This window comes from Malus sylvestris, chromosome 5 (assembly GCF_916048215.2).
Source record: "Malus sylvestris chromosome 5, drMalSylv7.2, whole genome shotgun sequence".
Taxonomy (NCBI): Eukaryota; Viridiplantae; Streptophyta; class Magnoliopsida; order Rosales; family Rosaceae; genus Malus; species Malus sylvestris.
In genome coordinates, this window is record NC_062264.1 from 46722117 (window position 1) to 46736891 (window position 14775).

Consider the following 14775-nt stretch of genomic DNA (forward strand, 5'->3'; position numbering starts at 1 on the left):
TTTTATGTAAAACTTATCGTCTAAATCAGTAGTATAATAATTTTAACATGTCATGTTATCGATGGTTTAGCGTATAGTCATGTTATTAAAAACAAGAGAATATGTTGCATGATACTTTATAAGATATGTTAAACTCTTATTCAACAATACTATCTCTAGGGCTAGGGGGAGATCCGTCATTATTATTGTCATTTTAAACTGTTGCACGGACTTTCCATATCATTTGGATTACAATGAGCCAAGGTCGATTTCACTAACTTCTACAAGACTTCTCTTCGTATAAAGCGGTAGACAGATGATGTAGGTTGAATGATATGCCCCCTCCAAGATATTGTTAAACTCTTGTTCCATAATTGTTCCCAATTTGATCAACATGTCATCTGCATCTTCACACTACGTAATATCCCAATGGTTTATAACCTAGGGCCCATTGGTTTTTGTGCATGAAATAGGATGACGCCTACCAATCTAGGGTTAAGTGTGGGTTCAGCTACAGTTCTACGTAAAAGTTCAAAGACAAGAAACCAACCAATTTCATTATGCGATTATTCCAACTTCATATCAATTTCTTCACCCAAGCTTTATTGCACAACATATATAATGTCATACTGATCGAGAGGATGGATATTGTTGGTAAGCGCACCAACTCATCTCACACTTGCTCATCTAATGTAGCATCATTGGGGATTTACTCAACATCAATATGAGTGACAAAATTAATCAGACCATAACCAACTATTGGAACAGGGGCTCCTACTCATCCCCCGTTGTCATCATCATCGACATTATTGCTTTGTTTTCCTCTATTTCATCATCGACATTTCCTTCCAAATCATCATCATCGATTATCACGCCTTCATTTGCATCTTCACACTACGTAATATCCCAAAGGTTTATAACCTAGGACCTGCTAGTTTTTGTGCATGAAATAAGATGACATATACCAATTTAGGGTTAAGTGTGGGGTCGGCTACAGCCTACAATTATACGTAGAAGTTCAGAGACAAGAAACCAACCAATTTCATCCTACAATTCTTCCAACATCATATCAAATTTCCTCATCCAAACCTTGTTGCACCATATATATAATGTCATACTGATTAGGATGGAGGATATTGATGGTAAGCATCATCGAACATTATTGCTTTATTTTCCTCTATTTCATCATCGGCATCTCCTTCCAAATCATCAACAATTATTAGGCCTTCATCATTATCAGCCTCATGCCAATGATTGGCTCTCGACGACATCTAGTCACTTTGAAGTCTAAAGTCAAAAAATTATCTTGACTGAAGATTTTGAGTACTCATATTGTACCATATATTAAGCCTCAATATTTGGACCTCATTACTTAGCCTATGATATCTATAAAAGGGGAAGGAGACATTGTTTTTATAAAAATGATCTTTCACCCTCACTTTAGGAGGATGTCAAACCCTAACATCTCTTGTAACAAGCCCCTATGTACAATGTAACTCTCATTTTATATGGTGAAAATCGACTCTACAAACCAACAAGTTTCATCCTGCAATTCTTCCAAGGTCATATCAATTTTCCCATCCAAACCTTGTTGCACAACATATATAGTGTTATACTGATCGATAAGGTGGATATTGTTGGTAAGTAAGTAAGTGGTGCACCAACTCATCTCGCGCTTATTCATCTAGTGCAACATTATTGAGGATTTGCTCAACATCAATATGAGTGACAAAACCATTCAGACCGTAACCAACTGTTTGAAAATGTATGCCTACTCATCCTCCATTGTAATAATCAGCTACATTATTGCATCTTCCTCCATTTCACCATTGACATCTCCTTCCAAATCATCATCATCAATTATCACGCCTTCATCATCGTCAGTAAACTATTGGCAGAAAACGAAATCATCAAACTATTGTGTAGAAAACTCTGTGTCAGTCAGTCAATCTTCAATCTTTAATCATACTATCTCTAGTGCCAAGGGAGGGAGGTTCGCCGTTTTTTCTTAATCGTTACACGGATTTCCAATATTCTTTGAATTGCAATGATCCAAGGTTGGATTTCACCAACTTCAACAAGATTTCTCTCATCGTTTGGATGAAGCGGTAAATCGATTATGCAAGTTGAATGGAACTCCACCTCCATTATATTGAACTATTGTTCTAGAACAACTTGTAGGTCAAGCAGCAGGTCATCTGCATCTTCAGACTGTGTAATGTCTACTTGGTTTATAACCTGGCGGTCTGGACCATAATATGTGACGACATCTAACCATATGGGGTTAAGAATTGGTTGGGCTACAATTTCGCTGAGGAATATAGAGACTAGAAACCAAACAACTTGATCCTCCATTTCTTCTAATGTCATATCAATTTGATGCAGACTCTGTTGCACAACATAGATAATGTTATAGTGCTTAGGAGGGTGGATATGATTGGGAAGTTGGTAACAAACCAACTCATCTTGCACTTATTGATCCAGCGTAGCAGCATTTGGGACTTGTTCAAAATCCATACGAATGACCAACTAGTGCATACCATAACCAACAATTTCAACAAGTACTCATACTCCTCCCACATTGCCATCATCATCATTATTGTCCTCTTCTTCTTCCATTTCATTATCCGCGTCCCCTTCCAAATCATCATCATCATCTTCATCTGTTAGCACACCTTCATCATCATCAGGGTTTGTAAGGCCAGCTGTCATTGCCACGACAACTGTCGCAGCGCCTATGGCTGCAACATAAGAGACGAAATGCAGAGGTTTTTCAACCTTGCTACTAGATTTTGACTTGACATCCTCATCTCTATGCAACAACTTAGACATAATTAAGTTTCATTACCTGAAACATACAGAAAATGACAACTTAATGGGAATGAGCATTACTCATAAAACAATCAGACCAAACCAACTATTTGAATAGGTGCTCCTACTCGTCCCCCGTTGTCATTATCATCGACATTATTCCTTTATTTTCCTCTATTTCATCATCGACATCTCCTCCCAAATCATCATCATTGATTATCACACCTTCATTTGCATCTTCACACTATGTAATATCCTAATGGTTTATAACCTAGGACCCACTAGTTTTTGTGCATGAAATAGGATGACATATACCAATCTAGGGTTAAGTGTAGGGTCGGCTACAATTATACATAGAAGTTCAGAGATAAGAAACCAACCAATTTCATCCTACAATTCTTCCAACATCATATCAATTTCCTCATCCAAACCTTGTTGCACAATATATATAATGTCATACTGATTGGGATGGTGGATATTGATGGTAAGCATCATCGACATTATTGATTTATTTCATCTGTTTCATCATCGGCATCTCCTTCCAAATCATCATCAATTATCACACCTTCATCATTACCAGCCTCATGCCAATGACTGACTCTCGACAACATCTAGTCACTTCTCCAGCCAAAAGTTTCTTTAGACTGAAGACATGGGGGACTCATGTTGTACCGTATATAAAGCCTCAATATTTGGGCCTCATTACTTAGCCTATGATATCTATAAAAGGGGAAGGAAACCCTTATTTTTTTATAAAAATGATCTTTCACCTTCACTTTAGGAGGATGTCAAACCATAACCTCTCTAAAAACAAGCCTTTATGTACAATGTAATTCTCATTTTATATAGTGGAAATCGCTCTACAAACCACAAATTTCATCATGCAATTCTTCCAAGGTCATTTTAAGTTTTGAGTGTCATTTTAAGAATGGAAAATAGCACCCGAAGCAAGTAATTTTTAGACACGAATCCCGGTTTCACTTCTTCCCCTCACTTCATTTGGCAGGCAGTTTGTTTATGACAACTTAAAATGCTTCTTTTAATTCAAAAAACTCTACGATGTTGTCAAATTTAGAGCGTCAAACCCAAAATATTAAAAAATGCTTCTTTCAAAGTTTCACACTTTCCTCATCGTCTTCTAGTTCTAGCTACTTCTTCTTCTCCTCCTCTTGCTCAAACAACTCAGGCATCAACTTTCCAGCGAGAGAAAAGAAAATTATTTTTTAACGACAACAACATACAATTTTTAAACATTTAATCTTCAGACAGCAAAATCATAACGATAATGAGCAAATTCCGCCTCAAGATACAGAGCACATACCGATCCAAAGAATGAAAAGACGACAATGTAACGTAGAGTGAAGGAAAGAAATGCACAACCTTTAAAGCTTCATGGAGCACTGCCTCCTCCTCCTTGAGCTTCTTGGACCCTAGTCGTACAAACCATTTCCTTTCTTTTGTGCTCATATTTACACACTCTTTTCTCCCTTTATGCACATCCTTGTTTATTTATGACCATCATATCGAAAACTTTTGTGCACATTCTTATTTATTTATGACCATCAGATCGAATTGTTTTTTCATGACCATCACATCAAATTGTTTTTTTATGTCTCTTGGATCATATAAAGCAAAGAATAATTTATAGACATAAATAACCAAGCCTTTGCAACTAATCATTTTCCAAATATTATTTCCAGCAATTTTATTACAAGCCATGTGTTGGGGGAAACAATGTGTAACAAACAGAGAAAAATGATTGAAGAATTAGTTATTTTAGTTAATTTTAATTGCTTACCATTATTTTTATTATTATTATTATTATCATCTTTAACGCTTTGATTTTTTGTTTTTTTAGTGGCATTCTTTTCTTTTCATATGTGCCAAGCTCAACATTAAATTTTATTTTTATAAATGACGAGTTTGATGTTTAATTATATTTATTAAAGCTAAATTTATAATCATACGAAACATTTATACAACAGCTTCCATCCTTACCAATGATATTGAAGCTAAATTTATAAAAATACAAAAACAAAAGGTGATTTTCATGTACCTTCGTCAATAGAATAGGCGATCGACAAATCCATGGCTAGATTTCACTTCCAAGTTACCACTCCAAAGTTCAGTGGCCTTCGATAACTATTTCAATTTGAGGTTTCAGCAACTACATTCCGTTTAAAAATAAATAAAAAAGAAAGAAAACGAAAGCCAAAACCCAAAAGCCAAAATTTGAAAACTCCTTAATAAATAGAGAAATGATACAAAAACGGATAAGTTCAATTAAGGGGCCATTCGTTTTTAGTTTTCAAGGGCCGTTTGATAATAATTTCATTTTTAGTTTTCAATTTTACCCTAAATTGAATAAAACCAACCGCTTTATCATTTGTTTTTGTATTATTTTATTTTACACATATAGTCCTCTTATTCACTAGTAATTATACAAGGATGTTGAATTTTAAGATTGATGGAACCTTCAAGTCTATGAATACCCGTTATATATAGTACCGAGTAATCTGTTCTACTATTCTTAAAAATGTACAAATAACGCTGGATGGAGAGATAGAAACCCAAAATCCCATCATTCAAAAAAACGATGGCCAAAGAAGGCTACCATTTTGGAGGCTCCAGCCGAAACCTCCCTGACAATCGAACACCATCTTCTTTCGACCGGAGCTTGGTCGCACTCTTCAACAACTCCAACTGTTCCCTGGTCACCACGATCTTAATCTTCGTTCTTTTGCATCCTTCTTGGCGGACTATTTTTGAAGGAACCAAGGGGTTTCCAAGGAGACCTGCAAGGTCTGGCACGCACGAGATGGTAAACCTCACCGGGTTCTAGCGTAGTGTCGGGTGCCAATGGCATATACGGTCGGGCGTTATTACCCGCTTGCAGCCAGTGTGAAAGCCAAATGTAATCGTCTCTTGGTCTTGGGGCAGATGGAACATAACATTTAATATTTATGCAATTTCTCATTGTCTGGTATAAAGTTCGCACAGAGAAATACAAGTGATGAAATTAGGAATTCGGACTCTCATCGAACTTTTAGTGTTGTGTGGCTTTGATCATTTCATGTGTGAGGAAGTTTGACGTGCAAGCCAAGACACTGCTACTTTAGTTATGTTTTATAATCTAAATACCTTGAAGTCAATGGTCTGTGAGATTCTTCATTGCACCACAGCCTCAACAGTATAAAGTATCAAATGTCACCTCCAAAAAATATTGAACTTCTTTCCGTTTTCCTATAAAGGCAAAAAATATTGAACTTAACTAGATGTTTTATGTCTTTATTAAATACATGTAAATGAGGCCTCGAATCGAATCACATAGGAAGCCTAAGTCAACTAGCCACAAACTAACTTCGGCTCTCGAATTCAACCAAAAGAGATGCAGAAGATCAACTTTCTAATTGATCCTATCGCAAGCAAATAACATGCCATGTACCTAGAGAACCATACTAGCGGAAATAAGCCTCATAAAGTAAGCACCTAAAGTCACTTCAGTCTGCAACAATGCCAAATTGCCAATTGCCCCTTCATAGACGTTGGATGGTAACACAAGTTAGAACAATGCACTTGTTTTGTACCCCTTGCCATTCTCATGTCACAATACCTCCAAAATGGCTTTGATCAAAAGGAATTTTCAGAACTTCCGTAACATGCAAAAGGAAACGGACTTTTTTCACTTATTTGATTTCTTAGAATTCATTTAGCAATGCTTTAACTGGATCTAATTGATACCATCACTCAAATCACAGCACATATATAGGTACATTAGTACTGAGTAAGATGCAAGAATTATAAGAACTTCATTAACTCTATAAGACTAGTGAAAGTAGATTTCATAGTTGAATTCTAATGGTACAAAACTGTTCTCTACACCAAGAGCGAAAACTTCAGAAACATATAAATAGAAAACTGAGAAGCAGCACATACCAGTTTTTGACGTTACATTTCAGTGTGATGAGTTTTGTCAGTAAACTAAACAGCCGACATCTAAGCAGTAACTAACTCGGATGAACTCCTAGACTCCAACCATGACTTGATTGCAATCTTTGTCGTCAAAAACCAGCCAGCCTTGTCCGGGGCCTCATGGAATGGAGCATTTAATTCCTTCAAATGGGACTCAAATACACTTGCCAGACCCTTGTCTGAATACTTATGTTTCCCATGTCCAGTATTGATTCCAAGCAACGGTGGAAGCTCCTCAGCAGTGTCCAATACCCGAGACAGGTCATTGATCCAAACATGTAATGCAGTCAGAGCGGCCCCAAGAGACAGACCTTTGAGATACAGAGACCACTGGGTTTGAGACCTTGACTGTAAACCTATGTATATCTGAAGTGTAATCCCCAAGTCTAATAGCTCACAGGCTCTCTCCAATAGATCGAGGTTCACACAAAGATCAATCAGGCAATTGCAATAAGCCTTCTTTACATCCGAACCGATTGAGTTGAAAAGTTCTGATGCTTCATTCTTGAAGTTTTCACTACTGTCTTGCTTCTCCACCAAAAGTCTTACCACATACCCTAGTTTTTCATCAGCCCTCTCAATGCAATTGGCAAGCTTGCAAAGTTCTTCCTTTGGTGTTTGAGTCATCACATTCAAGAGACAACCACAGAAACGCTCATCTGGTGTTATACCCAAATCTAGGAGTTGATTGAATATCCTAACAACGTCATCAGTGCGTTTTGCCTTCCCGTAGCATTGGATGAGTGATGTCAAAATAAAGATATTAGGTTCAAAACCAGCCTCCAACATCTCATTCAATGTTGCTTCTGCCTCTGTGACTTTCCCGCTACAGGAATATACGGTGATCATGGATGAAAAGGTCCAACTGTCGGGCTTCAAGGTTTCAGAACTCTTCATTTCTTCAAAAATGTCAACGGCTTCGTCAGTGTAACCAACATCAGCACACATAGCTAAAAGGGTGTTATAAAGAATTACATTTAACTCTAGCCCCTTCTCCTTCATCACTTTATAAACATTAAGAGCATCATCACTGTAGCGAGCTCTACCATAGGCCCTTAAAAGAGACGCATAGGTCACCCAATTTGGTGAAAGCTCTCTGCTGATCATCTCTCGGTAAATTTTCTTGGCCTGCCAAGGCCTCCTAGCTCTTCCCATGGCATCCAGCAAAGTGTTATAAATAACCAAGTTTGGCTTAGCCCCTATAGCTTTCATTTCCTCATAAACATTCAAGCACCCATCAAAATTCCCCGATTGCCCGTGAATTTTGATCAATGTAGAAAACGTCACTGGATCGATGCGCCACTTCTCAGTCCTAGCTCGGTCATACAAACTGAAAGCCATTTCAACCTTACCGGCACGCCCATAGGCGTCAATCATAGCCGAATAGGTAACATCATCCGGATTACACCCAAAACTGGGCATCTTCTCAAACCACTCCACAGCCTTATCAGGCAAAGAACACATCCTAGCACAACTAATCATAGTCGAAAAGGTAACATTATCGGGTTTAACACCTCTCTGGAGTAGTTGATCGAACAGCTTCTCTGCTCTATCCAAATCCTTACCCTTCCTACACACTTTCAAAGTCACATTGTACAAAATCACCTCCCTCTTGGGTTTCAATCTCTTGTGAAAGTAGTTAAGCGCAAACAAAGCATTTTCCGGATTGTTCATGTTATTAAGAACAACCACAGCGTCTTGTTCCAAAATATTATCCCCTAAACCCTTTAAAGCTTCAGAAACATCACTTTCAATCGGAGTGCAGGAGTTCAAATACTCAGCTACTTTCACCAAAGAAGCGTACCTGGAATCGTAGGACTTGTGCCGCAGCTGTGAAGCTCTGGGGCTCCTGGGATTGACCCAGACGTAGCTTTTCGACAAAGACCCGGAATTTCCATCTGGGCTCTGAAGACTTTCAATTTCTGAGTCTTTGGGGCTCTGGGCGTCTTCTGCAACCGGGTCTTGCAACGAAACACGGTGTATTTGCAGAGAGGTTGTTGACTGAAATTGTAGCGGAGGAAAACTGAGTCTGTGGGTGTGAATTGAAGAGCTTCTGAGTCGAAAATTAGTCGGGGAAGGAAAAGGGAGAGAGCGGGAGGGAGTTCGGGGGTTGTGGAAGAGAGAAGAAGGCGAAGAGCATAAGTGATAAGCCATTTTCCCTCTCTGCAAGTGTTGACCTCACCCTGTCTGGGATTTATGGAAAGGAGGGGCTTTCAGCTTTCTTTTGCTTTGCGTTCCATACTTCCAATGGATAGGGGGAGCTTAATTTACTATATTAGCCTTCTGAGTTTACGGACCTTCTAGTATTTCATAGCGGGCCTGCAAGTGATTTTCCGGGAACGGGAAATTTCCCAAGCCCAACTTGAATTTCCAAAAGCCTTACGATTATGTTAAAAGTTGGTTCAAAAAGGTCTTATGATGACCTCGAGGAATCTGTTCTAAGCTTTTTCATAGCAGTCTTATCATTCTTTTACAGGTCTAAACGTTCAAAAGCTTTTTTTACAAAGTGATTTTCAAAAGCTTACGGTGTATGAAAAATGGCATAATATAAAGAAATCATAAATCAATAACGAATGGTTGAGCGTTATAGCTAGGGGTGGATTTTTTTGCCAAATTGCCGTGCCAACCGAATTGCCAACCGTGCCATACCGATTTTGTGCCAAATTTTTTGTACCAATCGGTAATGGTACGGTATTGTACCGTACCGAAATTTCATGGTACGGTATTGGTAATGGATACCATTACCACGGTATTACCATACCATACCAAAAATACAATATAATTTATAATTTATATAATACATAATTATATAACACATATTTATAATATTCCAATAATTTGAAAATAAAACCCTACTTATATTAGCATTGTTGTTGGTGAATTTGATATCTTAAAATTGTGGAAATCAAACACAAAAAAGTTCCTAATTCTTTCACAAATAGCCAAAATATCTTTGTAACCCCCACTTCTACTGTTGCTAGTGAAAATGCATTTAGTCTAGGGAGGAGGGTTGTGAACCCTTTTAGGGTATCATTGACTCCTAAAATAATTGAGGCACTAGTGTGTACTAGTGGTTGGCTTAGGGCAGGTGAAATAAACTTCTACAAGGACCAACGGAAGATATGCTTCAATTTTACAAGGAAATAGAAGAAGAGAACAAGAAAAATATGCTTTAATTTTTTTAGTAAATTTGTTATTAAATGGTTTTCAACTTTAATTCTTCTTGCTACTAATTAATATGTTTTCTTTGTTTGTAATGTAAGCTTGACACAAACTCAATCTTCTACAAGTTCAATGCCTCCTCCAAAAGCTTCGACATCTCAAGCTTGAATAACTGATCAATGAATTCTCCTTTTTGAAGTGTACTTCCAATTTTCATTTGGTTTGAAACTTTAATTTCTATTTGGATTGTTAACTTATATTTGTTTTGGTTCGTAACTTTTATTTGGATTATAAGCTTAATTTTCATGATGAATCTTGATGCTTCATTTGAATTATTATGTGTGTGAATTGTGAATGATGAATAATAGATGAATTTAATCTATAATGTATGAGATAAAGGTACAAAAAAAAAAGTTTTGCCCTTGAATTGGGTTAAAAAAACAAAAACATATTTTGTCCCAAAACAAAATGGCAATTACCATTGCCATACCATGCCAACCAAACTTTTGGCAATACCGAACTTCGGTATACCGAAAGTTTGGTACGGTAATGGTAATAGATTTTACCAAACCGAAAGTTTGGTACGGTAATTGGTACAAGGGTTTTGGTACGGTAACCGTACCGAACTCACCCCTAGTTATAGCTCACAACTATTCCAAAAAATGCAACGATTGAGTTTTTTTAATACAAACAACATTCTATACTAAACGATATAGGAAAGAGTTTTAAACCTTAATAAAATAAAGAAGAAGATCTTAATCACCAAAACAAATCACCACTTATTGTAAAATCATTTTTTATGAGTTTTTAAACTGAATGATGCTTTATGGTGGGTTTCGTAGAAACGGTACCAGCCCGAATGCAAAGTTGATGTTGGATTAGACTCGTCGGCTTTTGGTATTTGCCGATTTTTGTATAAACATATCAATCCCTCTCCTGTTGTCGACATTGGACTATTGGAGGGGACGACGGGTCGAGGGTTGTTAAAGAATCTAATGTGTTTAAATGAAATGTGCGGATTGAGAACAATGAAACAATCATGTGAATGTGGATGAATAGACTTGCCAATCTTATACGCTCACCGCCCATATATTATCAGCATCCCACCCAGTTTTAAGTTTTGGCCTCTTTATCAACATAATTAATTAACTCTCTAATATTAATCCTTTTATTACTCGTAATAAAAATTGGAGTAAGAAATTGGATTATGGGTTAAACACCGGCTTAAGTTAATATCTAAATTTATAATTTTACACACGAATTTTAGTAAACAATTGGAATGAAAATCCTAATTCTCAGTCCTTTCGATTCAACTAGTCACACCAATTAGAGAATAACTAATAAGAAAGCATGTGACAAATAAGGGAATGTGGAATGGAAACTTTTATTTCATTGAAAATTGTAGCAGCCAACAACTTCCATCTTCATGATGTCTCTCTTTCTCTCTAGATAATCAATTATATAATGGACAGATATACGTGACCAACATCATCAACCAACTTTATTATTCACTTAACAATATGGCCCTCTGATAATATTAAATATTAAACCAACAAAGACTACTAAAATATTAATCCAAGATTGAACAAGACGTCCCGGTTCAAAGAAGATGATCGATGATTTACATGACTGTGCAAGCTGAGGGATTTTCTTCACTGAAACAATCAGGGCGGGTAACACAGTAGCTTTTGTTTCCACCGCCGTAACTGTCGTACACAGGCCTTCCATAGTAACCATCATATTGTATGTATGGGGCAGGCCCACCGCCATAACCATTGTAGCATGGCCCACCTGGATGCCCCTGGTAACAATCCATACAACACGCGTGTACTTGGACAGGCGGTGGGTACCCTGGCACAACAGGACCCGGCTGCACTGGAGGAGGAGAAGGCTTCACTGGCTCAGCCGGTGGCGGTGCAGGTTTTGGCGGTTTCACTGGCTCCGCTGGTGGCGGTGCAGGTTTAGGATTTTCAGGTTCCTTGGGTTTATCTGCCGGTTTAGGTTTTTCAGGCTCTTTGGGTTTCTCTGCCGGTTTAGGTTTTTCAGGCTCTTTGGGTTTCTCAGTCGTCGGTTTAGGTTTTTCGGGCACTTTGGGTTTCTCTGCCGGTTTAGGTTTTTCGGGCTCTTTGGGTTTCTCGGCCGGTGGTGGCTTGGGCTTCTCTGGCTCTTTGATCTCAATGCTTTTTATGGCACCTCCACCTTTGCAGCAAATCTTGTCCCTTATCTTTTCTGGACTACAGCATACCACTTTGATCACCACTTGGTTTTGCTTCTCGTCGTATATCTGGTCTCGTATTTCTCTTGTTCACAAACACACATTTTATTTACTTAGTTTACGTTTTATCCGAAATTAATCTTAGTTTCCCAAAAAGAAAGAACTTTAACTCGGTTGCTCATCTAGTAATTATAGACAACTCAAGGAGAAGAGAGACTCACGGGGGAATTTACAGAGAACTTTTTTGACCTTCTTATAGCATTTGTGACACCCAAGATCCACCTTCAGCACCATAATCGTAACCTGGACTACCCATTTTTAATATTAATGAAAAAAATTTGTATATATATTAACCAAAGATTGACAAAAAAAATTCATATAATATACAGAAGATTGTTGTGCAGAAGTGTAGACAAAAAGAAGTGGAATATAGTGCTGCTGCAGAATAGGGTTCTCACTGACAGGGAAGAATCATGGTGAAATAGTATGTGGCAAAATGAAGAACATCGAGAGAGAGAGCGCGAGAGCCAAAAACAATAAATTAAATAGCAGAGCAGAGGACTCGGGATTCTTATCAGGATACAAAAAAATAGGAACCACAAAAAACAAATAAGAGCTTAAAGTCTTTTAGTTTTCGCCATGCAAATCATCATTGGGTAAGAAGAAGAAAATGAGCAAAGAACACAAACTTTACCAAATATTACGTACCTTTTCCTTTTCCCCCATTGCAGTGAGTAGCGGATGCTTTCAGGCTCAGATCTGAACCAGAACCTCTCAACTAAAATGACTGAATGGGACTGCCCTCACTGAACCAACTTTTATATCTATACATAGATATATAATTCGGTGGAACAAACTACAAAGCAAAGGGAAGGAGAAGAAGAGAGGAATATTTGATTGAAGAATTATGGCAAATTGCTTCTTAAGAAAGAATGAGTGAGAGAGAGAGAGAGAACAATAGTTCTGTACACAAATGGCCAATGACATGCGAACACGTTGATATGGGAAGATTGATTTCTTGGTATGATGATTGAGGGTTGTCGTTATATGAAGGTAGTGGCTTTCTGAAGATCGCTAAAAGTTGCAAGTTTTTTGCATATGCATGTGCTGGCTTCGATTCACCCACGTCACCTTCCATACTTTTTCCAACGTCCTGCCAATATCAGTTTAAGTAAATGATTCATCATGATTCCATTATCAAAAGTAAAATTACATCCTAAGCTAGCTAATTGTAATTATTAAAGTACAGAGTTTGGTGTGGAGGAGAAACTGCCAATATTATTTCATGATCATCAAGTTAATTGAAATAAACTATATTCCAAGGTCGATAATTATGGATCATGCACCCCCACATGGCACATGGAAATTCCTCCAATTGTCCCTAGATCTAAGTACCCGCTGCCACCCATCTTGAAATTTGGTTTGTTAATCTAAACCGGTGAAGAAACGTCTAGTAACTCGATGCAACTGGGAAGCCATAATTGCAATCCATCTTATATTGTCACCATTAAAAGTTAAAATATTTGACAGTGTGGATACGTTTGAAATGCCAGTTTTAACTGTTTTTTTCAAACAAGTGATTGCCTTAGACTACCGACATATATCATACATCATCTACATGTGGAATTCGGTGTATTAAAAAAAAATGTAATAAGCCCTATTATCTACAATGTACCGGAGAGAAAAACGGATGATCGAAATTCAAAAACCATGGGCTCCAGACGACAAGTGTGGCTGCTACCTCAGAAAACCGTTCATATGTAAGTCCTAGTTTCATAGAGGTGGGTCTGCCTCATACCTCACACGATAGTGTTTGATCAATCCGATTTGATCTTTTCTTATTATTTTAGGGTTCAGTGGTCCATTTATTTTACTAAAATATATAGCATACAATTAAACAAAATGTGAGGCTATATATGTACCTTCCAGATTTGTTAAGTGCATAACAGCTCATTCATTTTTACATAAGACTTGATATGTTTCGTTTCGATGCAACCGATATGGGTTGGATTAGTGGACATAAGACTTTGTATTATATTTTATTTTATTAGTAATTTATTTCATTATCTTTTTGGTGCAATGAGATTTGGAGACTAGAAAGTACTACACTACACACCCTAACAATACTCAATAGCACTGTGTCGGTGGTGTATATTGCCTGGTTACTAATAATTCACAATTTGTGGTTACGAAGTCGCTTCCGGGATTGCGGTGATACAAAAAGTGGTGAATTATCTATACAACATGCATGGATGTGTGCTGAACTTAGGGTTGAAAATCGTCAAGATAATGATGTACGTAATACGTGCCGGTTCAATTAATCTTCTTATTTTATACAACACTAATGTGTGTTGTCTTGTTATTTGATTGAATAATAAAAGTTATTATCATTTCCTAATATTTGTGACCTCAGCTTATCATTCAAGAAATATAATTTTATACTAATAGTTTTGTTATCCTTTGGTTCTTTATTAAGTGCGTTACACTTTAACTTTGTCTCCTTGATTTGATTTTATTTATTAAAAAAAATTCATTACAATTGTATTTTGAACATATTTATGTTTTTTCATTCATTTCTTTTTTAATTTTTACTTTGAGTTTCATTTTTTTTTTGTTTGTGGATGCACGGGATCAGT

The 14775-nt window shown here is 37.2% G+C and overlaps 2 protein-coding genes across 4 annotated transcripts; both read right to left on the reverse strand.

Moving 5' to 3' along the window:
- Window positions 1-5260: 5260 nt before the first annotated feature.
- On the reverse strand, window positions 5261-9026 carry LOC126623022 (pentatricopeptide repeat-containing protein At4g16390, chloroplastic-like). 3 transcript variants are annotated; one of them, XM_050291701.1, is made up of 3 exons: window positions 6727-9026; window positions 5932-6033; window positions 5261-5770 (listed from the first exon to the last, which is right to left on the reverse strand). In XM_050291701.1, exon 1 carries the CDS (start codon window positions 8914-8916, stop codon window positions 6787-6789), a length of 2130 nt encoding a protein of 709 aa, XP_050147658.1. In that variant the 5' UTR covers window positions 8917-9026; the 3' UTR covers window positions 5261-5770; window positions 5932-6033; window positions 6727-6786. The 3 variants fall into 3 exon arrangements, with proteins under 3 accessions (XP_050147658.1, XP_050147657.1, XP_050147659.1); XM_050291700.1 differs by having other exon boundaries at window positions 5261-6033; XM_050291702.1 differs by lacking the exons at window positions 5261-5770; window positions 5932-6033 and adding an exon at window positions 6052-6439.
- A 2266-nt stretch (window positions 9027-11292) lies between these two features.
- Window positions 11293-13117, reverse strand: LOC126623098 (protein PYRICULARIA ORYZAE RESISTANCE 21). The gene is made up of 3 exons (XM_050291900.1): window positions 12848-13117; window positions 12361-12442; window positions 11293-12222 (listed from the first exon to the last, which is right to left on the reverse strand). Exons 1-3 carry the CDS (start codon window positions 12863-12865, stop codon window positions 11546-11548), a joined length of 777 nt encoding a protein of 258 aa, XP_050147857.1. The 5' UTR covers window positions 12866-13117; the 3' UTR covers window positions 11293-11545.
- Between the last annotated feature and the right edge of the window lie 1658 nt (window positions 13118-14775).

Coding starts and splice junctions, on each gene's coding strand:
- LOC126623022 (XM_050291701.1), bottom strand. CDS start 8,916: ATGGCTTATCACTTATGCTCTTCGCCTTCTTCTCTCTTCCACAACCCC.
- LOC126623098 (XM_050291900.1), bottom strand. Junction 12,223..12,360: donor AGTTCTCTGTAAATTCCCCC/GTGAGTCTCTCT, acceptor TGTGAACAAGAG/AAATACGAGACCAGATATAC.